General features: G+C 43.2%; 1 protein-coding gene across 2 annotated transcripts in view; it reads left to right on the forward strand.

The window, feature by feature from the left end:
• LOC139270908 (protein disulfide-isomerase TMX3-like) overlaps positions 1-27401 on the forward strand; it is a 188422-nt gene that overhangs the window by 36021 nt on the left and 125000 nt on the right. For both annotated transcript variants that reach the window (XM_070888472.1, XM_070888473.1), the window contains exons 4-5: positions 4594-4717; positions 23190-23235. In XM_070888472.1, the coding sequence (XP_070744573.1) occupies positions 4594-4717; positions 23190-23235 (170 nt within the window). The remainder of the gene's footprint in view (positions 1-4593; positions 4718-23189; positions 23236-27401) is intronic.

Below are 27401 nucleotides of genomic sequence, written 5' to 3' on the forward strand. Positions count from 1 at the left end.
ATGATCAGCCATGATCTTATTGAATGGTGGTGCAGGCTCGAAGGGCCGAATGGCCTACTCCTGCACCTATTTTCTTTGTTTCTATGTTTCTAGAATGAGAATATTATAGTTCTTGCCTTGCAAAAAAATGCTAAGTTCATTGAGCTTGTCAAATATGTTAGCTAAATAGCCTACCAAACCTGGAATCGCTGATCGAGGATGTGGTGATTTAGTCATTCATAAATGTGCGATGCTCCTCTTAAGTTCACAGATTGTTGCCAAAATTTACCATGTGACAGCCAACAGCCATCAAACGTGTATGAAGCTGCAGTTGCTGGTCCAACAATCCCATTTCTGCACAAAGCACTGAGAAGAGGCGTGAGTTCAGTGGTCGAGCTTTGAGGTTGCTAATCAGAAACCTTTCCTCTACACACTGTTGGCACTAGAAGCCTTTCACCAATTGTATGAGACTTTATACTACTTGCTATTTAATATGTGACCGCGTAGGAAGCTTCAAGTGCATTGGCAAGGGTATTATGTAATTTACAACACAGAGACAAGCCATTCGGCCCCACTGGTCCATGTTGCTGTTTCTGTACTGCACTCCTCCCACCCTTTTCATCTAACCCCAACAATATATAGAATCATAGACATTTACAGTATGGAAGGAGGCCATTTTGGCCCATCGTGTCCACGCCGGCCGACAAAGAGCTATCCAGCCGAACCCATATCCTTCTATTCCTTTCTCCCTCATGTTTATCTAGCTACCTTTTTAAATGCGCCTAATCTCGTCACCTCAACTACTCCTGGTGGTGGTGAGTTCCACATTTTAAACGCTGTCTCTGGGTAAATACATTTCTCCTGATTTCCCTATTGGATTTATTAGTGATTATCTTATATTTATGACCCCTAGTTCTGGTCTCCCCCACAAGTGGAAACATGTCTACATCTACCCTATCGAACTCTTTCAGAATCTTGGAGATCTTTATCGGGTCACCCCTCAGTCTTCTATCTTCTAGTTAAGAGTCTGAGCTTGTTCAATTTTTCCTGATGGGTATGACCTCTCAGTTATGGTATCATTCTAGTAAATATTTTTTGCACCTTCTCCAATGTCCCTATATCCTTTTCATAATATGGAGAGCAGAACTCCAAGGGTAGCACTGGGTTCTTTTGATTACTTCCATCTGTCCTTTCAGCTGAAAGCTTTTGTTGAAAAAAATCTGACCGTTTATCCTTCCCTTGGATCAACATTCTCAACTTTACACTTCACAAAACGCTCCATTTATGCACTATTCTCAAACATCACACTCCACTCTCACGTCCGTTATATGGCACAGGAGCTAGAGGATGCTGACATAAAGGTGTACATGGTCAATAATGTGTTGGTACTATGCACTCATAATCTTGGGATTTGAGGGATGAAGCCCATGTATGCTCATAAGCTCATTGCACCTGCCCCCCCCCCCTCCCCCTTCCAGTTTGAAAATCTATGGTGTAGAGGATTGATATTCTAGCCACATCTATTAAATGTTGTGAAATGTAGCGGTCAAGCGTATACTCTACTGAAGTGAGATATGGCTGTTTTTTAATAGGATCCCACTTTGCAGCTAAGTTTTGCAAATTATATCACTTGTTTGCCCAGAGTAAATGGATGTAATCCGTAAGTAAAAGAGTTGAATATTTAGAATGCTAAAACATCATTTATCTGCCCACTGTTCACTTTGTCACTTGCAGTGGTTTGATTGCTGTTTGCCTTTAAGATAACTGCCCTGCAAAGGATGATAGGAACTAAGTGAACATCATTAATAGTAACATTCATAAGGTTGATGATGATAGGTGAGAAATAAAGTTGGCCAAGATATTTTCCAGAGCAAGCTTCAAGTAGATTTTGTGGTAAGATGGGCTCCCATTTATTACGAGCTACAGGATTAATTGAAAACATGGCATCATCTGGGAAATGTGTGTTCCCCAATGATAGTGTGGGTTGTTGCGACCAGGTGGCACTTGGGGGGTTTAAAGTCACACCCTTGTAGCTTCCAATGAACCTGTTTCAGTATGGTGGGGCACTCCCTGATGGTGATGTCGCTGGAACGGCCGAGCAAGGAGGAAGCTATCCTATTTGAAAGTCTCCACACCAGGAAGCAAGTCGCCATTTTTTTTTAATCATCAAGTTCCGACACATTTTCTTCTATAAATAGCTGAGTAATTGTACACTACACTACAGACTATGAATGAAAATTCCCATTCCCAAGTAGTTTGAATCAAAACTTACTTCTACATTTGATGGTGTGATCATTCCTAATTTAATTGTTGCCTTAGTGACCCCGCGCTTCAATTATTCGGTTTAATGTGCAAGATAGTGGTATGTAGAACATGTGATTGTAGAGAGCCTTGAGTGTTACTGATTGGTTTTTTTTTTCTAGCCATCTTGTATTGGTCACTTAATCTGTGTGGATCAATCACATTCGGAGCGTCGAGTATAGAAAAATAGTTGTATTTTTTTCCCAGTCCAGCTGTACATCCAGACCTCATGGCACCACTTTTCTTCTGTAGTGCATGTTAATTTAACAAGACTTGACCTAGTCTGCCATTCACTTCCAGGCCTCCCCTCATTAGTGTGCAACTAATGTCATGGGATATTCCTGTACCTCCAGTAAATATTTACAACAGTCTTTGCAAAAGCATAGTGGGTAAAAGGAGTCGATTTGCATTCTCTCCAATTTCTTGACTGATGTGCCTGGTGTTGGTGCTGTTGGTGTTGGTCCTGCACCAAATGAAAAAAGTAGCCATATATGTTTCACTGGAACTAAAATATGTTGAAGCATGTGTTAAAGGGTGCTGAAGTGTGTTAATTTGACACTCTGATCCTGTTGGGCATGGTAATGAGGGGTGAATCCATAATCCATGCTAGTGAATTGCTCATGAGTTTGCTTAAGGTTTGGCAGCTTCATTCGCACAGGCTCCTACCAGATCCAATTTGATCTGATGGGGATTTATTTGGTCGTGGCGGTATGAAGTCACATCACAAATTTGTGCATCCCAAAAATGTAAATTTTTAAGGCATTAAAATAATTAATAACTTCCTCTCTGGAGGAACAATCAATTGAGCTGTGATTTCAGGGATTAGTTCAAAACTGTTGCTCTTGGGGACCCAAATTGCAGGAGTCACAATGCAGTATGATATTTGTAGATGGGGAAAAATGCAAGTATGGAAAAATTAACATTTTTTGTAACTTTTTTTCAGAAAAAATTATTGATTGGGACCTCCATTTTTTTAAATCCTTAAAATAATGTAATAGTAATAACTATTGGAGTGTCTTAGTACCATGTCAGTTGATCCACACAACTGTTGTTTGTTGCTTAATCTGCTGTGATGGATGTGGCTTGTCTTTTGAAATAATTTAGGCTAGGCATTTTCTGAATAATGCCAGGACCAAAACGCATGTAAAATAAATCCCCAAACTAATAATGTACTTCCATTTTACTTCCAATTGGCAGCAATTGTTGTTTGTCTTTTCTGTGGTTTTTTTTTGGTTCTCCATCAAGGTGAGGGATGTTAGAAATGGAACATATCTAATAAGCACTCCCAGGTTCAGTAGCCCATTAAAACCCTCTTGCCATATAGGATTGAGCACCACGTCGGCTGGCCAAGGATGGTTATGGCCATGGAAGGAGGGTTCACGTTGCAGACTGTTAATCAGCCTGCGTGTCCTACCACTACTTCACACTATATGCCATGGGGAAAGTGTAAAGGTACAGCAACTGAGTGTTTTGGGAAGGGAGGAGAAAATAAACAAATAAAAATATTTGCATGTAATCTGCCAGAGGGATAAGGAAACAAATGTTGCACAATAATGCAAATAATTGAGCATTGGAGGTGTTGCAGAGAGAACAATGAAAGTTATTTTCATCAGAAACATATTTATTAGAGGAATCTTATAACTGAAAGCTATGGGATGTATTTTTTACTTTAAGTAATGTGTATAATATCTTTACCTTGTGTCAGTCATGTGATATGTTTCAGTAAATTTGTTGCATTACAGCACTGGGCAAGCCACTCAAAGGAGTAGAAACAACAATCCTGATCCGTGACTACCTATAAACAAGACCACAGGAGATCTGAGTGTAATCTGTTAATACTGATTATCCTAGTCTACAGATCCATTTTAGAGTTTGGTTGGTTATATGTACAGCAGAAGTGCACATCTGGTGTTTGCCTGACATGTTTGTATCCTGAAACCGTAAGGAAGTGTCACTATCAGCAGGTCCTTTTTTTTTTTAAAAAAACTTTTTAATGAATTCTAATTTACTTGATACTCTTATTTTTTTTTAACGAAAAAAAATTCAAATCGAATCTTAGTAAAATATTCCGGGAGATTTGAGGATGCAAATACATATATTTTTAACATTGACTGCTGGTGAAAAGGACAATATTCCTTGGGGTGAGGAAAGTTTAAAAAAAGAAATTGGATGGGGCGGGAGGAGTTTGATTTGAATTCCTAATGTTTTTTAAAATTGTTCTGAATTGAAGTTACTTCCCTAAGCCCTCTACTGATTGAATTACATTACTAACCAATGAATCGGCTGCTAATTGTTGCAACATGTTTATTTCAGTTCTATGCACCTTGGTGTGGCCACTGCAAGAAGTTGGAACCAATATGGGATGAGGTAGCTGCTGAAATGCATACCTTGGGGTCTCCAGTAAAAGTGGGGAAGATGGATGCAACAGTTTATGCAGGTGAGGTGTGCCCAGTGTCCTATTATGTCTTGCATTGAAAAATTGCTCCGTCTTTTTTAAAAAAAAAACACAACCAGAATGAGTTGTATAAGAAATTGTTTTACATTACTCAATCATCTAAAACATTCTGTTATTGGGTTTAACCAGAGTCACCATTTTAGCATGACTGAAGAAGTCAAATCCCACTTTTATTTCATTGAATGCTGGGATTTTTAGTGTGTGTGTGTATGTGTTGAGGGAGGGCTGGTGGTTTGGTTAACACTGTTCAGTGATTCATTCTATATTGCAATTAAGTCATTCCATTTTTATTGCATGGTATTACAGGTGTTTTGGAGATGTTTTAAGATTGAATTCTGCATTATGCTCATTTTATTCCTTAAACTGCTGATCAAATGACCTTGGACAAAACCAATTCAATCCTTTTCAAAAGGAGTTGAATGCATACTTAAACACAACATATTTGGTTCCGACTGAATCCACCTTAGATGCAAGTGACAATATCTGAGCTGCATTCACTTTTGTTTCTTGATTTCAGTCTACTCTATACCCTATTTCCGCATGTAATAGCTGATATAGCCATTAAATTTAACTTTGATTCACTATTCGTCCTGAATACTCTTGTCAAAGTGCCCTTTTTAAATCTGTTAAGTAAAGTTGCTTGAAGATTAGAGAACACACGAGTTTCCTAATGAACAAAGACAACTACATCTGCAAGGAATAATGAACCTTTGCTCTTGCTACTCTAATCTAATCACTTCTGGAAAATATTGCTACAGATAGTGTAACAAACCCCCTCTTTATATTTTAACACTTTTTTTAATTTCAAAAGGAAATCTTTAAATTCAATTAATCAGATTGACACATGCTAGACGGTCGCTTCCCCTTCCCATTCTGTCAATCAACCAGTTAAATGTGGAGTCCTGTGACTGTCAGTCACTGGAGCATGGAGGTCCTTGGAGCAGGACAGACTTCATGTCTGCGGTTCCTGTATTTGGGGGGTTTTCACACAAATGGGAGATTTGACATGTGTATCCTCCCTAGGTGGTGGTCCTATTGGGGATAGCAAAATTTTTACTGCAGTAAGAAATGCCAGTCCTCTTTGGGTCATTACTTAGGAACTTTAATTACTTAGTGAATTTTAACTTAGAAGATTTTTATGGCTTAATTATATGGCAACTTCCCTGGCTTAAAGTAGCTTTGATTTACAGCCATTTCCCAGCATTCAGTTCAATTACAGGCTCCATATTATGTGGGTGGTTTCCATTTTAGGCAGCTTATAGGGCATTTCCCCAACTAATCTCGAAGGCAATTTATGGGGCTCTGTTTCTACAGTTATGCGATCCACCTGCTCTGCTCTCAACTGTGCTCCCTTTTGCCTTCAGTCTGCCTCCCATTCTTGCTCTGTATACCTCAGTCTGCTTCTTGAGCCCATACCATATGTATTTAATGACCAGGGGAACAGTCCCATCATCTAAATGAAAGGTGCAGCAATGATGCACAAGCATGTGCTTGGCCCTTTAAGCAATATTGTGTGAGATCCATTAGTAAGTTCATAAAGTTCCCATGAGTTCCATGGACATTTGGCACTTTTAAAGTGTAGCCTTGCACCATGCTGGAGCTGCACTTGGATCCATTGTAAAGTCAGTGTGAAACTGCCTACTCAAGATGTTCTTTCATCTCAAATCACTAACTCCCCAGATAGAATGCCACTTGAGTTGTACAATCAAAACCACTTCATATTGACAGGAAAATGGCTATATTAAAAGGGTTAGTCTATAAAAGACTGCCAGTTTTATCCAGCTTCATTTTTTTAGCTGTGATAAAATAAAGATTATGAACAGTTGAGTTTGTTGAAATAAATATTTATAATTTTATATTGCTTTTCTTACAATTTATGATTTTAAAGTATTCTAACAATATGCCAATATTACTTGTTTAAAATAAATGCTAAAATTTGCCCTTTGTATTACAGCCACAAAGCAGATATTTTCATACTGTTTATCTGACAGATTTTCTTAGTTTGGAACTTTATGGTAAAAAAATAAGCAGCATCACTGATTATGTTCCCTGTAGACCATTCTCATCAAAGGAAAATTAGTGCCAGTAATCTATCTCTCACACTGAAAATAACAGCTTTTATCCACATATGATCTAACACACGTTTTTATAATCAGAGTGACTGCTGCTAATGACCAGAAACTGCACAGAAGTATTGTGCGCCTAAATCTATGGTGGTTTTGTTCGACCGGCTTCCCCCTTCTATCCTGGCCCGTTTATTTTCCTTTTTATAAATGCCTGCCTTTGACCTGTTGTAGCTTTGCTCTCGCTGCTGTTTCTGCTTTTGTTTCCTCAGTGCTCGTGTGTCCTGAGGGCCTACTCTGTTCCCTGTTCAATGGTAGTATGTTACCAGTACCAGTTAGCCCCTCGACACATTCAGCTCCTCACTCTGTTCATATTTTCCTTCCAATTTACATCAATTCGCCTCCTGTTGAACTCTCTTTCACCTTTATTTAACACATCTTTACTCGTTGATTTTTTTTCCCCCCCCCCCTCCCCTCCTTTCTCTCGGAGTGATTTTTTTGTGATGGCGACAATTTTCCTTTTCAGTTAGCAAACAACAAAAAAAACCAGACTGCGCATGTACAACTACTTCAACTTCATTGGCAGCAGTCGCTGTCTTTTATGATACAGGAACAGCCTTGATGCCATATTCAGATCCTTATGACAGATGATCTTTAAATTATTTTAAAGTTTCCTGCAAATGTATTTCATATTTTCACACAAACCCTAAGCTCTTTGACATCTCATTCAACAAGCCATTTTACATGTGTGAGAATAGGTGGTGAGTCTGAGCAGGCTATTTGCTGTAAGGAGGTAATGCAATCATGTCCAATCCTATCCTGACCTGATGTCCACAGTTCAACTTTCTAGCACGAACTGTCGGTGGTACTATCCCACACCCTCCGTTTCGGAGCATTTAGACCAATTATAGCAACTCACTGCTGCCTAGCTGACATTGGTTAACTCACCAAGGACCAGGAAGCAAACCTGAGGTTCATGCTCTTTGTTGCTTGGAGCCATACCATGTAACATTTCCCATTACACAACAAAACTTGCATCTGGATGTACAATGCCTTTACACTCAATCCCTCACCAGGGTGGCCCATGGACTCTCCACTTCCTTGATCAGTGGCCCAAACAGTTCCTGTCCAACACCAATCACCAACATCTGGATGAACTTGTTCTCGCATTGAACAACATTTCCTTTAATTTCATTCACTTGCTCAAGGATAAAAGGTGTTTCTGTGGATACCCACATGGATTCTAACTGTCTTTTTGTAGAATACGACAAACATTCTTTGTTCCAGCCCTACTTCGGTTCCCTTCCTGATCTCTTTTTCTGTTATGTTGATGACTATGTCAGGGCTGCTTCCTACTTGCACAGATCTTGAGAAATTCATCAATTTTGCTCTAAATTTCCACCCATCCCTTACCTTTTTATATGTTCCCTCTTGGAAACTTGCCTTCCTTTCCTAGACTTCTCTCTTTCTATCTCAGGGGATAGGCTGTCTGCTGTCGTCTTTTACAAGCCAACTGACTCTCAAAACTACCTGGATAATAGTTCTTCCTACTCTGCAACCTGTAAGGACCCCATTCCCTACTCTCAGTTTCTCCATCTCTGCCACATCTGCCCTAATGATACCACCCAAGATTTGAAATGTCGTCCTTATTCCTCAGCCAAGTATTCCCCTCCACCGTGGTTGACAGGACCTTTAATCGAGTCCAACCCATTTCCTGTAATTGTGTCTTCGCCGATTCCTTTGCCTCTCAGAATCGTGATGGGGTTTCCCCCTTGTTCTCACTTTCTGCCCACCGGCCTCTGAATCTGACAGATTATTTTCTTCTGCCATTTCTGACATCTCTCTTCCTTCCCCCCCCTCCCCTCCTAACATTCCAAAGAGGCTATTCCCTCTCTGCCACCCTGGTTCATTCAAATCACCCCAACCCCTGCTTTCCTTTCCATTCAAGCACAGGAGATATGAACACTTGTCCATTTACCTCCCCCCACACCACTGTCCAGGATCTCAAATGCTCCTGTGTGAGACCATCATCTACATGAACTTCCTCCAACCTAGTTTACTATATTCGTCACCTCTACATTGGAGAAATAAAATGCAAATTAGGTGACCGCTGGATTGAACATCTCCAATTCTGTTTTCAAATATGGCCCAGAGCTCCCTGTTGCTTTCAATTTCAATTCTCTGCCCACTTCCACTCTGACCTCTGTCTTTGCCCTGCACTGTTTCAGTAAAGTTCAATGTAGATTTGGGGACCTCATCTTTCTACTAGACACTTTGCAGCCTTCTCGGCTTAATGTTAGTGTTACAACTTCAAACCTTAACTAAAATTCCCATTTTCTTTCTGGTAGTCGGCGCTAGCAATGTGGTATGGTGTTGCCGGTGTTTTCGGGGATGGGGGTGGGAGCAGATTGGTACTTGGGGTGCCTTTTTGGAACACTACAGGTGGGATAGTCTGACCCTTGGTGTTGGCCTGCTTCCTTTACTCCCAGGCCACTAGAGCTTGCTCTGCTTTATCAATATTTTAATATAAATGCTTCCATTGCTACCTATCCTCTAGCTATTCACACCCTCTGTTTTGTATCTGACCTTTATTTCTATAATTTCTCTCTCGTCTCCTTTTGTCTCCTGCTAACATCACGTCTGCCATTAATCGCCTCCTGTCTTCCACCCAAACACTTCGTCATTTTATTTTTCTTTGTCTTTTGTTTTTCCATTCTCTCTATTCCCTTGTGTTCTTTTTTAAAATGCTGCTCCTCTGTAATATCTACTAGTCTTGAGAAGAGGCCAATGGCTTGAAATGTTGACTGCTATTTTTCACGGATGCTGCGGGACCTGTTTTGTTCATGGAGTGTGGGCGTTGCTGGCAAGGCCATCACTTGTTGCTGATCCCTAACTGCCCTTGAGAAGGTGGTGGTGAGCCGCTGCCTTGAACCGATTGAGTCTGTGGGGAAGGAACTCCCACAGTGCTGTTAGGGAAGGAGTTCCAGGAGTTTGACCCAGTGACTATGAAGAACGGTGATATATTTCTAAGTCAGGTTGGTGTGAGACTTGGAGGGGAACTTGGAAGTGGTGTTTCCATGTGCCTGCTGCCTTTGTCCTTCTAGATGGTCGAGGTCGTGAGTTTGGGAGGTACAGTGGAAGAAACCTTGGAGCTGTAGTGTATCTTGTAGATGGTACACATTGCAACCACGTTGCGCCGGTTGTGGGTGGGGAGCTGATCAAGCGGGCTGCTTTGTCCTGGATGATTTTGAGCCTCTTGAGTGTTGTTGGAGCTTCACCCATCCAGACAAGTGGAGAGTATTCCATTATGCTCCTGACTCTTGTAGGTGGTGGAAAGGCTTTCGGAGTCAGGAGGCGAGTCACTCACCACAGTATACCCAACCTCTGACCTGCCCCTGTAGTCACAGTTAAAGTTAACCAAAGGAAACCAGTTAAGTTTCTGGTCAATGGTGACCCCCATGATATTGATGGTGGGGGATTCAACAATGCTAATGCAATTGAATGTTATGCGAAGGTGCTTAGACTCTCTTGTTGGAGATGGTCATTGCCTGCCACTTGTGTGGCACAAATGTTAAATGCCACTTATCAGTCCAAGCCTGGATGCTGTCCAGTCTTGCTGCATGTGGGCACAGACTGCTTCATTATCTGAGGAATTGCAAATGGAACTGAACACTGTGCAGTCATCAGTGAACATCTTCCGCCTTCTGATCTTAAGATGCAGGTCATTGATGAAGCAGCGGAAGATGGTCTAATCTAATGCGTTGGTCTCTAAAATACATTCCATAAAGTTTTGCTAACCTGTTCAATGCAAAGATTTGGAGTCAGTATCATTGCATAAATATTTAGTAAATAGAATACACCGGGTCTTTAAATTTCCATTTATGTTTAATCAATTTTGATAACTCATTAGAACAGTTTACTCTTGTTAACTGAAGCAATCATGAATGAGTCTAATCAATTAAGGAGATGCATCTTGAGGAAGCTTTGGTTCGGAGGGAGAATGAGTTGAACTATTTATAATTTATTGGAATGGTCACATTTGGAATATTGTCTTCATTTTTTTGGATACCCTAACTTCAGAACGATAATTTGTTGGAGAGAATTCAGAAGCGTACCAAGGATGAGTTGGGCACTTATGGCTCATTGAGTTTCACAGAAATAGAATGTGGAAAAATAATCCCGGTCATTTTAAAAAAAAAAGAAAGACAGACTTACATTTATATAGCGCCTTTTACGACCACCGGACGTCTCAAAGCACTTTACAGCCAATTAAGTACTTTTGAAGTGTAGAGACTGTTGTAGTGTGGGAAATGCAGCAGCCAATTTGCGCACAGCAAGCTCCCACAAACAGCAATGTGATAATGACCAGATAGTTTGTTTTGTTATGTTGATTGAGGATAAATATTTGCCAGGACACTGGTGATAACTCCCCTGCTCTTCTTTGAAACAGCGCTGAGATCTTTTACGTCCACCTGAGAGAGTAGAGAGGGCCTCGGTTTAACATCTCATCCGAAAGACGGCACCTCCTTCAGCACTGCACGGGAGTGTCAGTCTAGATTTGTGGGACTTGCGCACAATCTTCTGACCCCGAGGCGAGTTGTGCTACCCACTGAGCTGCAGCTGACATGAATGCTACAAGGCATCAATAAAGCATATGTGAGGAGGCTATTAAACTTCAAATTGTTATTGCGGTATTTGGTGTTTCAAAAATGTCAAGTCAGATGCGATTAAAAGTGTGGATTAAACTCCCATCAAATGCTCATGCTGTGCTGATTCACTCCTTTAAAAAGGAACTTGGCAAATATTGGGTTATAAATAGGTACAGATAGTTGAATACTTTGGAATGCAAATGAATTCTCTTGTTTGAATCATGGAACTGTCATCTGTGGAGTGCTGTTGTGATACCTGCAAATTGTACTATTTTAATTTTGTGTAGAATGAATTGAAAACACCCAACTGTCAATGGGGCTGTCTTTAAATGCAAGAGAACAGTATTTTATATAGCACAACACTTTAATGTGAACACCGAATGTGTGAAGGTTGAATAATGTTTAATATTCTGGAATTTTTGGCAAGTTTCTGCAGAGGTTCTGGGAGAAAATTGTTGTTTAAAGTTTGAAAAGTTTTGTTAACTTGGAAGTCGTGTGTTTTGGTTCCAGGAACAGGAGCGCGGGTCGGGTCGGGTCCAGTCGGGGAGGCGGGGAGCGGGAACAGGTGCGTGGGTCGGGGAGCGGGAACAGGAGCGCGGGTCAGGTCCAGTTGGGGAGGCGGGGAGCGGGAACAGGTGCGTGGGTCGGGGAGGCGGGGAGCGGGAACAGGAGCGCGGGTCAGGTCCAGTTGGGGAGGCGGGGAGCGGGAACAGGAGCGCGGGTCGGGTCCAGTCGGGGAGGCGGGGAGCGGGAACAGGAGCGCGGGTCGGGTCCCGTCGGGGGGGGGCGGGGAGCGGGAACAGGAGCGCGGGTCGGGTCCATTGGGGAGGCGGGGAGCGGGAACAGAAGCGCGGGTCAGGTCCAGTCGGGGAGCGGGAACAGGAGCGCGGGTCGGGTCCCGTCGGGGGGGGGGGGGCGGGGAGCGGGAACAGGAGCGCGAGTCGGCGAGGCGGGGAGCGGGAACAGGAGCGCGGGTCGGGTCAGTCGGGGCGGGGGCGTGGGTGTTGGGTCTGGTCCGGAGGGGCGGGGGGCGGGTGTCTGGTCTGGTCCGGAGGCGCGGGGGGGGGAGCGGGTGTCTGGTCTGGGGGGGGAGGGGCGGGGAGCGAGTGTCGGGTCTGGTCGGTGGGGGAGAAGCAGGAGCTGGCCGTGGGCGGAGCCTTATTAACGCAACCCCAGTGAGGCCATTCGGCCAGGGCTAGGGGCTGCGTGCTTCGGTCCCTCCCACACAGTTCGGCGCCTGGAGCTACTGCACTTGCGTGCCCATTGTAGTGCGCATGTGCAGAGGTCCCGGCACTGTTTTCAGCGCAGGGACCTGACTCCGCCCCCCCCACAGCTCGTGCTGGCTGCGCCGAGGGCCAGAGGACCTGCAAGTAGGTGGAGAATACCGAGGATTTTTTTAGGCGCACTTTGTGGCGCGAAAAACAGACGTCCAGGTCGGGACTGCGCCGTTCTAGGCGCGTGTGGAAACTTGGGCCCCTAATGTGGGCAAGTTTGCGTCAGTTCCACATGAATAGAATTGGAAGAGTTGTGTGATTTATATGACACATAATTCAAGTTATATTTCAATGAATTGCAGATTTTTTTTGGAAATGGTCATTCACTTTGCAGGAATTATGTAATAGATTATTTTTAAGTTAATTGGCTGGACTTTATTACAGTTAGTCATTTTTGCCAGTAGTAAAATATTGGTTCTGAATTGCTGTACGGTATGTGTGTTAATGTTTTGTTCATCAGTATCCTTGTATGAAGATTCTGTGTATGCAATTGTTAAATTACATGCAAATATTTTTCCTCACCCAAGTAACTGTGTTCTTAAGCCTTCCTAGACTGGGTGATGTGTAATGAGAAGGGACTAATTAGCAATCTTGTTGTGCGAGGCCCCTTGGGGAAAAGTGACCATAATATGGTACAGTTCTTTATTAAGATGGAGAGTGACAGTTAATTCGGAAACTAGGGTCCAGAACTTAAAGAAAGGTAACTTTGACGGTTTGAGGCATGAATTGGCTAGAATAGACTGGCAAAGGATACTTAAAGGGTTGACGGTAGATAGGCAGTGGCAAACATTTAAAGATCACATGGATGAACTTCAGCAATTGTTCATCCCTGTCTGGAGTAAAAATAAAACTGGGAAGGTGGCTCAACCATGGCTAGCAAAGGAAATTAAGGATAGTGTTAAAGCCAAGGAAGAGGCATATAAATTGGCGAGAAAAAGCAACACACCCGAGGACTGGGAGAAATTTAACAGAGGAGGACTAAGGGTTTAATTAGGAGGGGGAAAATAGAGTATGAGAGGAAGCTTGCAGGGAATATTAAAAACTGACTGCAAAAGCTTCTATAAATATGTGAAGAGAAAAAGATTAGTGAAGACAAACGTAGGTCCCTTGCAGTCTGATTCAGGTGAATTTATAATGGGGAACAAAGAAATGGCAGACCAATTGAACCAATTCTTTGGTTCTGTCTTCGCGAAGGAAGATATAAATAACCTTCCGAAGGTACTGGGGACAGTGGGTCGAGTGAGAAGGAGGAACTGAAGGATATCCTTATTGAGTGGGAAATTGATGGGATTGAAGTCTGATAAATCCCCGGGGCCTGATAGTTTGCATCCCAGAGTACTCAAGGAAGTGGCCCTAGAAATAGTGGATGGATTGGTGATCATTTTCCAACAGTCTATCGACTCTGGATCAGTTCCTATGGACTGAAGAGTAGCTAATGTAACACCACTTTTTTAAAAAAGGAGGGAGAGAGAAAACTGGTAATTATAGACCGGTTAGCCTGACATCAGTTGTGGGGAAAATGTTGGAATCAATCATTAAGGATGAAATAGCAGCGCATTTGGAAAGCAGTGACGGGATCGGACCAAGTCAGCATGGATTTATGAAAGGGAAATCATGCTTGACGAATCTTCTGGAATTTTTTGAGGATGTAACTAGCAGAGTGGACAAGAGAGAACCAGTGGATGTGGTGTATTTAGACTTTCAAAAGGCTTTTAACAAGGTCCCGCACAAGAGATTGGTGTGCATAATCAAAGCACATAATATTGGGGGTAATATACTGACGTGGATAAGGAACTGGTTGGCAGACAGGAAGCAGAGAGTGGGGATAAACGGGTCCTTTTCAGGATGGCAGGCAGTGACTAGTGGAGTGCCGCAGGGCTCAGTGCTGGGACCCCAGCTCTTTACAGTGTACATTAACAATTTAGATGAAGGAATAGAGTGTAATATCTCCAAGTTTGCAGATGACACTAAACTGGGTGGTGGTGTGAGCTGTGAGGAGCACGCTAATAGGCTGCAGGATGACTTGGACAGGTTAGGTGAGTGGGCAAATACATGGCAGATGCAGTATAATGTGGATAAATGTGAGGTTATCCATTTTGGGGGCAAAAACACGAAGGCAGAATATTATCTGAATGGCGGCAGACTAGGAAAAGGGGAGGTGCAACGAGACCCGGATGTCATCAGTCACTGAAAGTGGGCACGCAGGTACAGCAGGCGGTAAAGAAGGCAAATGGTATGTTGGCTTTCATAACTAGGGGATTTGAATATAGAAGCAGGGAGGTCTTAATGCAGCTGTGCAGGGCCTTGGTGAGGCCTCACCTGGAATATTGTGTTCAGTTTTGGTCGTCTAATCTGAGGAAGTACGTTCTTGCTATTGAGGGAGTGCAGCAAAGGTTCACCAGACTGATTCCAGGGATGGTTGGGCTGTCACATGAGGAGAGACTGAATCAACTGGGCCTTTATTCACTGGAGTTTAGAAGGATGAGTGGGGAGCTCATAGACACGTATTAGATTCTGACGGGACTGGACAGGATAGATGCGGGAAGAATGTTCCCGATGTTGGGGAAGTCCAGAACCAGGGGACATAGTCTTAGGATAAGGGGTAGGCCATTTAGGACTGAGATGAGGAGAAACTTCTTCACTCAGAGTTGTTAACCTGTGGAATTCCCTGCCACAGAAAGTCGTTGATGCCAGTTCACTGGATATATTCAAGCGGGAGTTAGATGTGGCCCTTACGGTTAAGGGGATCAAGGGGTATGGAGAGAAAGCAGGAAAGGGGTACTGAATGAATGATCAGCCATAATGTTATTGAATGGTGGTGCAGGCTCGAAGGGTCGAATGGCCTCCTCTTGCACCTATTTTCTATGTTTCTATGTTTATCAGCTATATTTGATGGGAAAGTGAAATCAAAACTACGATAGAGATTTGTTTTTAGTGTTTAAGTGTTGCAATCTCTAGATGTCCAAAATGGGTTAATAACATGTTTTAGCAGACTGGATAGTCAAACAAGTCCAGCAATTTCATTGCATTTCATAGCTTAATCCCAAAACTGTCTACAATATCATTGCAGTTCCTTGGTCTGCACTTTCACATTTTGTAATTTGATGATTACTTCATTCTTAAACTTCTCCTCCTCACAGCCGAAATGAAGAAAGAATTAAGCCACGACGATAGAAATTTCCATCAGCTCTGTCAATGCTGCTTTGTAGCCAGCCAACCCAAAGTGCGAAATTGTCTTTCGAGGTGGAAACTTTGATTTCCTTTCCTTTCTGTCACGAGCTTCCTCGCTTTTATTTAGTTCGGTTTCTGGTGACCTAAATTATATTGTCCACTGAGTCAAAGTTTTTTTTGCACTAAAAAATTGAATTAACCAATAATTGAATTAACCAATAATTTGAAGTGAGTAATGTAAGTATCATAATAAAGTGGGAAATTAGTGCTTTAAAAATAAGAATTTGGATTAAACAACTTTAACTCGGGTGTAGACTGTATTCGCTCTTCACGATACTTATGGCAAATTAAGTTCAGCCATTTTATTAAAAAAAAAGGATAAAAAATTTTATTCATATAACTAGGTTTTATAACTAGGATGAAAACACTCTACCTAAATGCACGCAGCATTCGAAATAAAGTAAATGAGTTGACGGCACAAATCATTACAAATGGGTATGATTTGGTGGCCATTACAGAAACATGGTTGCAAGGTGGCCAAGACTGGGAATTAAACATACAGGGGTATCTGACGATTCAGAAAGATAGGCAAGAAGGGAAAGGAGGTGGGGTAGCTCTGTTAATAAAAGATGATATCAGGGCAGTTGTGAGGGATGATATTGGCTCCAATGAACAAAATGTTGAATCATTGTGGGTGGAGATTAGAGATAGTAAGGGGAAAAAGTCACTGGTCGGCGTAGTTTATAGGCCCCCAAATAATAACTTCATGGTGGGGCGGGCAATAATCAAGGGAATAATGGAGGCATGTGAAAAAGGGACGGCAGTAGTCATGGGGGATTTTAACCTACATATCGATTGATCAAATCGCACGGGGTAGCCTGGAGGAGGAATTCATAGAATGCATACGGGATTGTTTCTTAGAACAGTATGTAATAGAACCTACAAGGGAGCAAGCCATCTCAGATCTGGTCCTTTGTAATGAGACAGGAAAAATAAACGATCTCCTCGTAAAAGATCCTCTCGGAATGAGTGATCGCAATATGGTTGAATTTGTAATACAGATTGAGGATGAGGAAGTTGTGTCAGAAACGAGCGTACTATGCTTAAACAAAGGGGACTACAGTGGGATGAGGGCAGAGTTGGCTAAAGTAGACTGGAAACAAGGACTAAACGGTGGCACAATTGAGGAACAGTGGAGGACTTTTAAGGAGCTCTTTCATAGTGCGCAACAAAAGTATATTCCAGTGAAAAAGAAGGGCGGCAAGAGAAGGGATAACCAGCCGTGGATAACCAAGGAAATAAAGGAAAGTATCAAATCAAAGACCAATGCGTATAAGGTGGCCAAGGTTAGTGGGAAAGTAGAAGATTGGGAACATTTTAAGCAACAGCAAAGAATGACTAAAAAAGCAATAAAGAAAGGAAAGATAGATTACGAAGGTAAACTTGCGCAAAACATAAAAACAGATAGTAAAAGCTTTTACAGATATATAAAATGGAAAAGAGTGACTAAAGTAAATGTTGGTCCCTTAGAAGATGAAAAGGAGGATTTAATAATGGGAAATGTGGAAATGGCTGAGACCTTAAACAATTATTTTGCTTCCGTCTTCACAGTGGAAGACACAAAAACCATGCCAAAATTTGCAGGCCACAGGAATGTGGGAAGGGAGGACCTTGAGACAATCACTATCACTAGGGGGGTAGTGCTGGACAGGCTAATGGGACTGAAGGTAGACAAGTCCCCTGGTCCTGATGAAATGCATCCCAGGGTATTAAAAGAGATGGCGGAAGTTATAGCAGATGCATTCGTTATAATCTACCAAAATTCTCTGGACTCTGGGGAGGTACCAGCGGATTGGAAAGCAGCTAATGTAACGCCTCTGTTTAAAAAAGGGGGTAGGCAAAAGGCAGGTAATTATAGGCCGGTTAGTTTAACATCTGTAGTGGGGAAAATGCTTGAAACTATCATTAAGGAAGAAATAGCGGGACATCTAGATAGGAATAGTGCAATCAAGCAGACGCAGCATGGATTTATGAAAGGGAAATCATGTTTAACTAACTTACTGGAATTCTTTGAGGATATAAGGAGTATGGTGGATAGAGGTGTACCGATGGATGTGGTGTATTTAGATTTCCAAAAGGCATTCGATAAGGTGCCACACAAAAGGTTACTGCAGAAGATAAAGATACGCGGAGTCAGAGGAAATGTATTAGCATGGATAGAGAATTGGCTGGCGAACAGAAAGCAGAGAGTCGGGATAAATGGGTCCTTTTCCGGTTGGAAATCAGTGGTTAGTGGTGTGCTACAGGGATCAGTGCTGGGATCACAACTGTTTACAATATACATAGATGACCTAGAAGAGGGGACAGAGTGTAGTGCAACAAAATTTGCAGATGACACTAAAATTAGTGGGAAAGCGGGTTGTGTAGAGGACTGAGGCTGCAAAGAGATTTGGATAGGTTAAGCGAATGGGCTAAGGTTTGGCAGATGGAATACAATGTCGGAAAGTGTGAGGTCATCCACCTTGGGGGGAAAAAAAAACAGTAAAAGGGAATATTATTTGAATGGGGAGAAATTACAACATGCTGTGGTGCAGAGGGACCTGGGGGTCCTTGTGCATGAATCCCAAAAGGTTAGTTTGCAGGTGCAGCAGGTAATCAGGAAGGCAAATGGAATGTTGGCCTTCATTGCGAGAGGGATGGAGTACAAAAGCAGGGAGGTCTTGCTGCAACTGTATAAGGTATTGGTAAGGCCGCACCTGGAGTACTGCGTGCAGTTTTGGTCACCTTACTTAAGGAAGGATATACTAGCTTTGGAAGGGGTACAGAAACGATTCACTAGGCTGATTCCAGAAATGAGGGGGTTACCTTATGATGATAGATTGAGTAGACTGGGTCTTTACTCCTTGGAGTTCAGAAGGATGAGGGGTGATCTTATAGAAACATTTAAAATCATGAAAGGGATAGACAAGATAGAGGCAGAGAGGTTGTTTCCATTGGTAGGGGAGACTAGAACTAGGGGGCACAGCCTCAAAATACGGAGGAGCCAATTTAAAACCGAGTTGAGAAGTAATTTCTTCTCCCAGAGGGTTGTGAATCTGTGGAATTCTCTGCCCAAGGAAGCAGTTGAGGCTAGCTCATTGAATGTTTTCAAGTCAAAGATAGATAGATTTTTAACTAATAAGGGAATTAAGGGTTACGGGGAGAGGGCGGGTAAGTGGAGCTGAGTCCACGACCAGATCAGCCATGATCTTATTGAATGGCGGAGCAGGCTCGAGGGGCTAGATGGCCTACTCCTGTTCCTAATTCTTATGTTCTTTAACGTAGTAAAACATACAGACAAACAGATGAGTCTGACACCGAGCCACAGAAGAAATTAAGGCAGATGATGAAAAACTTGTTTAATGAGGGTAGGTTTTAACGAGTGTCTTAAAGGAGGAAAGACAGGCATCGAGGTTTAGGGAGGGAGTTCCAGAGCTTGGGGCCCAGGATAGATGTTTACTGCTCCCATTCCAAGTTGGTCTTTTGAGAATTAAATGTTTTCAACTGTTCCATAAAATATTACATGCTGTAATTAATATTGGACACAGATGCACTAGACAATATTCTCTACGGGATTTAATTTGCTGTTGCTTAAATCCTCGGCTTCATTGTATGAGTTAACTAGGGAATTATATAATGAGTCAACGTGTGCATTTAAATTACTGGGTTTATACCTATTCTGTCCCCTCCCATTCCCTAGATGGCATTTGGTGGGGAGTGCTGATCAGTCAGTATTTGGTTGCTGCTTACAATCTTCAACACTTCCGCCTCAATGGGAATCATGTTTATTTTGTACAAAATATACTGAAACCTCCTAGGGCCAACTTTATTCTGGCATGTCTAACTATAAGCATCTGTTGGGTTATGCTCCGTGCTCTGGTCAAATGAGAATTTTTTTTCTCTGCGCGCCAGGATTCATGACTCAATCCTTGAATTAAAAAGTAGGCATGCTGTGAAATGTCTCAATGCTGCTAGGAAATCTTACTGACTAGGTGTGTTATGAATATTCATTGTATCTGTTCCAACGGCTTTTTTTTGTGCCAGTTTCACCTTTTGATGAGACTGGCAGTTCCTTTTAGATGTTTTACTGATCTATCATAGCTGAATGGAGAGAGGTCGATTTATCACTTCACAGAAAATAGTTTCAGTGGCTGCAGTCGCAGAGTTTCCACTGGGCTTACAGCTACATACATCTGTCACGATAATTTTTCCATTATGAAAGCCCTGATGATTTTGCATTGTCTAACATTTTTTTCATAATTTGTGGGTGTTGACTGGAGAGATAAAATAGTATTGCAGTGATCTTTTGAGTGCATATGAATGAAAAGGAAGGGAAGCCAAAAGGGGGAAAAAAAGAAATGAACAAAGAAAAATTAAAAAGGGAAAAGAATGAAAGAAAAGATGGATGTCCTCTCTGACTAGAAAAGGAACACCACCCTTAGGGCCCAAGTTTCCCCAGGAGTTGCTCTTATTTTTTTGGAGCAACTAGTTTTTTTTGGAGTATCTTAAAAATCGCAATTCTCCCCATCTAGTTTGCTACAGTTTAAGTGAGTTAGTTCAGTTTCTTTTTTAGTTCAGTTTTTTTTTTAAAAGGGGGCATTACCAGCCACTTTACGCCTGTTTTGGTCATTTAAGCAAGTTTAGTCAGCAAAAGGTTACTCCAAACTAACTTGGGTCAACATGTGTCCACTTTTGTACGCTCAGAAAAGCCTTGTGGAGGCTTAAGAAATCAGCGCAGGGAGCCAGAGATAGGGGGCGGGGGGAAGGGAAGTGTGAGATGGTGCTTATTCAACAGTTACAAGTATACTTGCAGTTCATAGTCTTGTATCACAATAAAGAGAGCAACTATGCTATAAATTCCAAAGAATACAAAATACAAACAATCTTTTTAAATATATCAAAGAATTTCCTCCTGCAAACACTCCCATGCTTGCCACAGGGAAATAAATGCCTGAGGAAGAATAATTGACTCTGCTAATGTTACCCTTGGCAATAATCACAGAGATTTGCATTTCATTAAAATTTTGTAATATAGAAACTCCTCAATCCCACATTTAATTGTTGCCCCTAAATGCATATGGAGATGAATGTGTTGTGCAGATGGACAAGAGTAAGCCCCCATCTGTTACTGGCTATATCACTATAATGTTTTGAAAATGATTACGGCATCCCACACCTAACTATTTTTTGACGTCGTAAATTTGCTAATTGTTGACATGCCTAATCACAACCGACTATCTGCCAGTTCCTCCGAACGTACGTCTTGGATTATAAGCTTACTGTTTCATGCATTGCTAAATCAGACGTGCTTCAGAACTGCTCCTCCTTTACCATATTGATTGCTTTTACAGAATCTTAGATAAACTAACACAAATCTACACGTAACAGGTAGGCGGAGATAAAAGCTGCATTTAAGTACTTTAAAACAATAACAATTTAAGCATCCAGTAACACAGGATCTTTACACCCTCAAGTGATTTTTGTATAGTTTATCAAATTATTTGAAGTTGCCTGCACAACAATACATTTTTAGCGTTGTCATTGTAAACCCCCAACTGGCTGAGCCACTGAGAAAGCTCATCGTAATTGCTTCTTCAGAAATTAATGCAAAAACGCACAACTCCATGGGGTGGGGGAGAATAGACACATGCTTAGGAACAAGCCCATCCCTATTTAAATAATCTCAACTCCAGAAACCCAGCTTTTCCCTAATATCCTTCAATCATTTTCTCTCCAGAAACTTACCTTAAATTAATTTATATTATTTCTTTCTCTCTCTCTCTCTCTCTCTCTCTCTCTCTCTCTCTCTCTCTCTCGCAACTTCTTCCACAATGTCATTACTCTTTGTAAATAAATGCTCACTGACTTCCCTCCTTGTTCCATGTTACAATAATAAGGCATGGATTCTGGATTGTGCAGGCTTGATGATTCAAATGGCCCTTTCTCATTCCAGACTTCCTTCTTTATATTACTCCCGGCTGGCACTGTTCCCGCAGGTCGCGGCGGGAGCCCATTTGGCCAGGGCTAGGGGTGGCGTGCTTCGGGCCCCTCCCACAAAGCCTGCACAGATTCGGGGGCGAGGAGCTACTGCACATGCGCGCACACTCTAGCGCGTGTGTGCAGAGGTCCCGGCACTGTTTTCATCGCAGGGACCTGGCTCCGACCCCCACCCCTTGTGCTGTGCTACGCCAAGGGCCTTCATCGTTCCAGCTGCGGGGAAAATAGCAAGGTAACTTTTAGGCGCGGTTTTTGCTCTAAAAAAGAGCGTGGGGGCAAACTTGGGCCCTAAGTACCTACCGTCCACTATGAAACACATTTGACAGTACAATATAGTCAGATCTGGATTTGTAATCTCTTTGATTTGAAAGTTTAGCTATTAATTAGTTATTTAACTCTACAATCTGCAAATGTTAACTGATCTGTTGGCTTTCTTGAAAAAGTTACAAATCTTTAGTCAACATGTATTCTAGTTGTACAGTTCAAAAGACTATCGAGGTTGTTGGGTTTGCTCAGCCTGCCTCAAAATTTGAGTTTGCACAACTCAAAGAGGAAAATATGCCATGCATGTACTTTAATGTGGATGAGTTGTTTTCTCATTCGTCAACTTAGTTTTATAATTTTCAGTAGGCTTGCATTAGATAAACTTGCCAGTAATATGGGGAAATACTTTTTTTTTCTGTTAACTTAAAAATGGATATTTGGAAAAAAATCTGTGGAGTAGTGCTGGTCTTCATCCAGTACTATCTGTCCCTTTTCCCTTCTTTTCCTTAGCAATGCAACATTTTGTGTTGGTGGAGGCATTGATTTGCACTTCGCTGGTTTAAAAGCATAGAGATCAAGATCCTTTATTGATGTTCAAAAGCAATTCTCCATCTAGTAATAGCTTGGTATATTTACCTGCACCAGCCACCCAGCAACGTAGCTTCTGGTTGATGTCAGTCGAGTGGAATTTTGCTTGCACCTAGTGTATTGCGGGATTTCCCCAGGAGCACAATGCAGCCACTCTTGTCATATTTCTACTCGTAGATGGGTTTTTTAAAATGCAAGTTTTTGAAGTTAGCAGGCGGACATAGAACGCCTAGCTATGAAAGTATAGTGCTGTAGTGGTTAGCTGTATTAGGTTTGAAAAAATGCAAGTGAATGATCCTTTTCAGATTAGCTGATTATAGATTAAAATACTGGTGCAAGCATTTGAAGAAGCCAGTAGTAAGTCTAATGTGCTGAGTTAGTGGTTTTAACCTCCCATCTTTCCCCCTAGGTGTTGCCTCTGAATTTGGAGTCCGAGGTTATCCAACTATCAAATTGTAAGTAAAGGATTTTATATTTTTCATCATGCGCTGTACACACTTGCGTTTTGTTTACTAGGATACTGTCAGTGGCATCCATTATGATATAATGCACCCATGAAGTGCAAGTGCAGCCTATTTGAATTAGAAATTGACACGGCTGCACATGCAGAAATGATTCCAGCTGCTAAGGAGTACATTTCATCACATTTATTCCAGCTTCATTAGTCGGATCCATTCTTTTTGAAAATGACAGCAAGAAGCATTTTATATATTAAAACAATTATTAAGTGCAGGAGATTTTTTTTTGTTTTGTTTGAGCACCAATCCAGGTGTGCTATCCAATCTACCAACATACCAATTTTAACAATTTCTCTAATCAAGGGCAGAGGTTGGGCAGAATGTGTAATAATTTGAACCAAAACTGTATTTAAATGTATGGCAAACCAGGTTAGTGAAGCTATAAAAGCTAGCATCAGTGACCTCTGTATTAACACAACAACAGCAACTTGTATTTTTAGAGCACCTTTTAATGTAGTGAAACATCCCAAGATAAAAAAATTTGACATCAAGCTGCATAAGTAGAAATTAACACAGGTCAAAGGGGTATGTTTTAAGGAGGAAAGAGAGGTAAAGAGGCGGAGAGGTTTAGGCAGGGAGTTCCAGAGCTTTGGGGCCTAGGCAATAGACAGCATGACCACCAATAGTTGAGTAGTTATAATCCGGGATGCTCAAGTGGGCAGAATTAGAGGAGTGCAGACATCTCGGGGGTTGTGGGTCTGGAGGAGATTAGAGATGGGGAGGGGCGATAGATACCATGGTGGGATTTGAAAATAAGGATGAGAATTGTGAAATCGAGGCATTGCTTAACTGGAAGCCAATATAGGTCAGCGAGTACAGCGGTGATGGGTGAGCGGGACTTGATGCGAGTTCGGGCACGGGCAGCCGAGTTTTGGATCAGCTCCAGTTTACAAAGGGTCGAATGTGGGAGGCCAGCCAGGAGTGCATTGCAATAGTCAGGTCTAGAAGTAGCAAAGGTGTGGATGAGGGCTTCAGCAGTGGATGAGCTGAGGCAAGGACGGAGACGGGCAATGTTACAGTGGTGGAAATAGGCGGTCTTGGTTATGCTATGGATATGTGATCGAAAACTCATTTCGGGGTCAAATATGGCACCAAGGTTGCAAACAGTCTGGTTCAGCCTCAGATAGAACTTGTAGAGCCCAATTTTGGCCATGACTTGCATCAATTTTTCTGGCGTAAGTTTAAAAAATGTCATTCCCCCCCCCCAAATTTGCTCCAGAGTAAGTCAGTTAGGTATGATTTTTTTTTCCCAAAAGAGGGCATTCCCAGACACTTACGCCAGTTTTAGCCATTTGTGCCACATTGGCCAGATAAAACTTACTCCAAATCGACTTAGGTCAGATCGACGTGGCCGGCTCTGAAAAACCTTGCAGACAGTTAAGAAATCAGTGCAGGTTAGTACATTTAAAGCGCCAAGACTTACAAAGCACAAAAATAAGCATTCAATAACAAATAAAAAATAAAAGGAAGCTGAGAGGACCTGCATCAAGACTTACAAAACACTAAACAAACCACAAAAAGTAATAAGCAATCAATCAATAACAAATAAAAAATAGTAGTCCTACTTTTATCCCAGAAACAAGTTTTTTTTTAAAGCCCCCCCCCCCCCCAAAATCAAAACTCTCCTAAATAAACAAAGCACAACCATCAATTATTAAAAAAACAAAACTCGAGTCCTACCTCAGCCTGGGAAGTCAGCCTGTGCGGGGCGCCACTCGGCCGGAGATAAGGGCTGCGAGCATCGGGTCCTGCTCACAACCCGCAGGACATGCTGGGAGGGCGCGGAGCATGCGCACAGACTCCACTGTGCATGCTCGCAGCTGCAGGTAGTGTTTTCTGCGCTGGGCTGTTGCTCCGCCCCCCCCACTGCACTATGTATGCCATGCTGGGACACCGGAGACTCGGCAGAACGGACAGGATGGGGCCATTTTTTTCCAGCGCTGCTTCCAGCGTAGAGTCGCCGCATTTAGGGTAAGTGCGCCGAAAAAAGGGGTTGGGGAAAATTGGGCCCTTTATTCCGACTCTGTCTCCAACCTCCCAACCAATTACCAGTCCATGTTACAAGGTTACCTCTAATTATGAGCACTTTGATAATTTTTGATGAACCTTCTCAAATTCCTTCTGGCACTCCATATGGACAATGAACCATATCCGTGAACATCCTCTCTCCACCATGCCAGTGACCTCTTCAAAAAATTCAACTAGATTAGTCTGACATGATCTCTTCACACATCCATGCTGACTCCTTTTTTGATTAGTTCATACTTGTCCAAGTGCTCATAACCTCCTCACAACTGATGTAAAACTTACCTGGTCTCTCCCTCTCTCCCATCGTAAACATTGGAGTGATATTTGCAATTTTCCAATCCATAGATGCATTTCCTGAATTTAGAGAGCTTTGTGAAATTATGACTTGCGCATCTGCAATTTCTTCACCTAGTTTCCAATTCAGGATATTAAAATAGCAGGTCCTGAGGATTTGTCAACTCCCATTATATTTTACTTCTTTTGAATCCGCTAAGTTCCTTTCTCTTATTTTTAGGTTCTCTTGTACTGCTGATATTTTGTCCTCTTTTTACCATGAAAATGGGTGCTGACATTTTAAAAAGTCTGTCATTTCCGTATCTATTATGGGGAGTAGGAGAAACCATTTTACACCGATGGTTGTGAAGCTGTGGAATGCACTGCCAGAGTTAGTGATTGAAATGAAGACCTTACCAACATTTAAGAATAGGTTAGATAGGTGTAATAAAAGGGGAAGGGAACAGGACAGGCACATAAGTTTAGGTCTACTGCTCATTTGAAGGCCCGTGCAGCAGAGCTTGGTCTCCAGTCATCTTGGATCTCCTTACTACTGGACCAAGACCGAGCTCTGTCAAGCCCGTGTGGTGGCTGATGCGCAATGGCCACCCACGTTAAAAGAATTCACGCACAGGCATCTTCCACCCTTCAAAATGAAGTTCTGGACCTGGAATGTCCGGTCCCTCATGGAAACACCTGAGAATTCTTTTTGGTGTGGAAGCAGGTCATCGACCGAGGGACTGCCTAATACTCTACTACGACTCATTTGACTACTAGTCATTGATATCCACGGCGCGGACTTGGACAACGGGAGCCTATTACCAGCAAGGGCAGACATCAACGACGAGGTTCAACACCGCCTCCAGCGTGCCAGCGCAGCCTTCGGCCGCCTGAAGAAGAGAGTGTTCGAAGATCAGGCCCTCAAATCTGCCACCAAGCTCATGGTCTACAGGGCTGTAGTGATGACCACCCTCCTGTATGGCTCAGAGATGTGGACCATATACAGTAGACATTTCAAATCTCTGGAGAAATACCACCAACGATGTCTCCAAGATCCTGCGAATCCCCTGGGAGGACAGGCGCACCAACATTGGTGTCTTCGATCAGGCCAACATCCCCAGCATCAAAGCACCCCCCCCCGCTCTTCTCCCCCCCCCCCGCTCTTCTCCCCCTCCCCCCCCCGCTCTTCTCCCCCTCCCCCCCCGCTCTTCTCCCCCTCCCCCCCCGCTCTTCTCCCCCTCCCCCCCCGCTCTTCTCCCCCTCCCCCCCGCTCTTCTCCCCCTCCCCCCCCGCTCTTCTCCCCCTCCCCCCCCGCTCTTCTCCCCCTCCCCCCCGCTCTTCTCCCCCTCCCCCCCGCTCTTCTCCCCCTCCCCCCCCGCTCTTCTCCCCCTCCCCCCCCGCTCTTCTCCCCCTCCCCCCCCGCTCTTCTCCCCCTCCCCCCCCGCTCTTCTCCCCCTCCCCCCCCGCTCTTCTCCCCCTCCCCCCCCGCTCTTCTCCCCCTCCCCCCCCGCTCTTCTCCCCCTCCCCCCCCGCTCTTCTCCCCCTCCCCCCCCGCTCTTCTCCCCCTCCCCCCCCGCTCTTCTCCCCCTCCCCCCCCGCTCTTCTCCCCCTCCCCCCCCCGCTCTTCTCCCCCTCCCCCCCCGCTCTTCTCCCCCTCCCCCCCCGCTCTTCTCCCCCTCCCCCCCCGCTCTTCTCCCCCTCCCCCCCCGCTCTTCTCCCCCTCCCCCCCCGCTCTTCTCCCCCTCCCCCCCCGCTCTTCTCCCCCTCCCCCCCCCGCTCTTCTCCCCCTCCCCCCCCGCTCT

Source organism: Pristiophorus japonicus, chromosome 1 (assembly GCF_044704955.1).
Source record: "Pristiophorus japonicus isolate sPriJap1 chromosome 1, sPriJap1.hap1, whole genome shotgun sequence".
NCBI classification, from domain to species: Eukaryota; Metazoa; Chordata; class Chondrichthyes; family Pristiophoridae; genus Pristiophorus; species Pristiophorus japonicus.